Genomic DNA, 682 nt, shown 5'->3' with positions numbered 1-682 from the left:
CTTTTATTTTGTCTTTTACCTTCATAGTTCTAATATTATCAACTTTATATTTAGAAAAAAATTTAATAAATAAAAGTAATTTATATATAAAGTATATATAATGAAATAATAAAAAAAAAAAAAAAATTTTATTAGATACAAAATATATAGGTGCATATTTATAATTTTTTTAATTGTTTATATATATTTTTAGATTTATTACAACTTTTTGTATTATTATCACTCACATTTTGTCTATTGTCTTTTATAATATTAAAAAGAAAAAATGGACCTCATATATTATCTAAAATTAAGATGTACCCTTTTTCATTTAAAGATTTAATTGAAGTATCTTTATCAACTGGAACATTAACCATATCAATTCTTGATATTTTCTTGGTACTTTTTTTTTTTTTTTTTTTTTTTTAATATAAAAGCATTTATTAATTTTACAAAATTCTTTATTATTTTATATTTTTCTTTTAGTGCTATCTTTATCTACTTGTTGCACTTTTAATTTTTTTAACGGGTATCAATATTTTTATGTTTTTTTTTTTTTGTCATAATACATTCTCTAGATTAACATATCTTTTTTCTTAAATTTATGTATTTTAATAAAATATTCTATTTATTCGTGTTATATTATTTATTACCTTTATTCATATATTTATTGTATTTTTTTTTTTTTTTTTTTTTTTTTTAG

At 15.2% G+C, this 682-nt stretch overlaps 1 protein-coding gene across 1 annotated transcript in view; it reads left to right on the top strand.

Annotated features, from left to right (window-relative positions):
- Positions 1–195: 195 nt before the first annotated feature.
- The window catches only part of PGAL8A_00036100 (conserved Plasmodium membrane protein, unknown function), a gene marked incomplete at both ends in the record, with an annotated part of 1,093 nt that continues 606 nt past the window's right edge, over positions 196–682 (top strand). The window contains 2 exons of the mRNA XM_028674362.1: positions 196–378; positions 466–508. Of these exons, the coding sequence (XP_028530723.1) occupies positions 196–378; positions 466–508 (226 nt within the window). The remainder of the gene's footprint in view (positions 379–465; positions 509–682) is intronic.

The sequence above is a fragment of the Plasmodium gallinaceum genome (genome assembly GCF_900005855.1).
Source record: "Plasmodium gallinaceum strain 8A genome assembly, contig: PGAL8A_v1_21, whole genome shotgun sequence".
NCBI classification, from domain to species: Eukaryota; Apicomplexa; class Aconoidasida; order Haemosporida; family Plasmodiidae; genus Plasmodium; species Plasmodium gallinaceum.
Note: the sequence above shows the minus strand (reverse complement) of the source record. Positions and strands in the feature narration are given on the sequence as shown.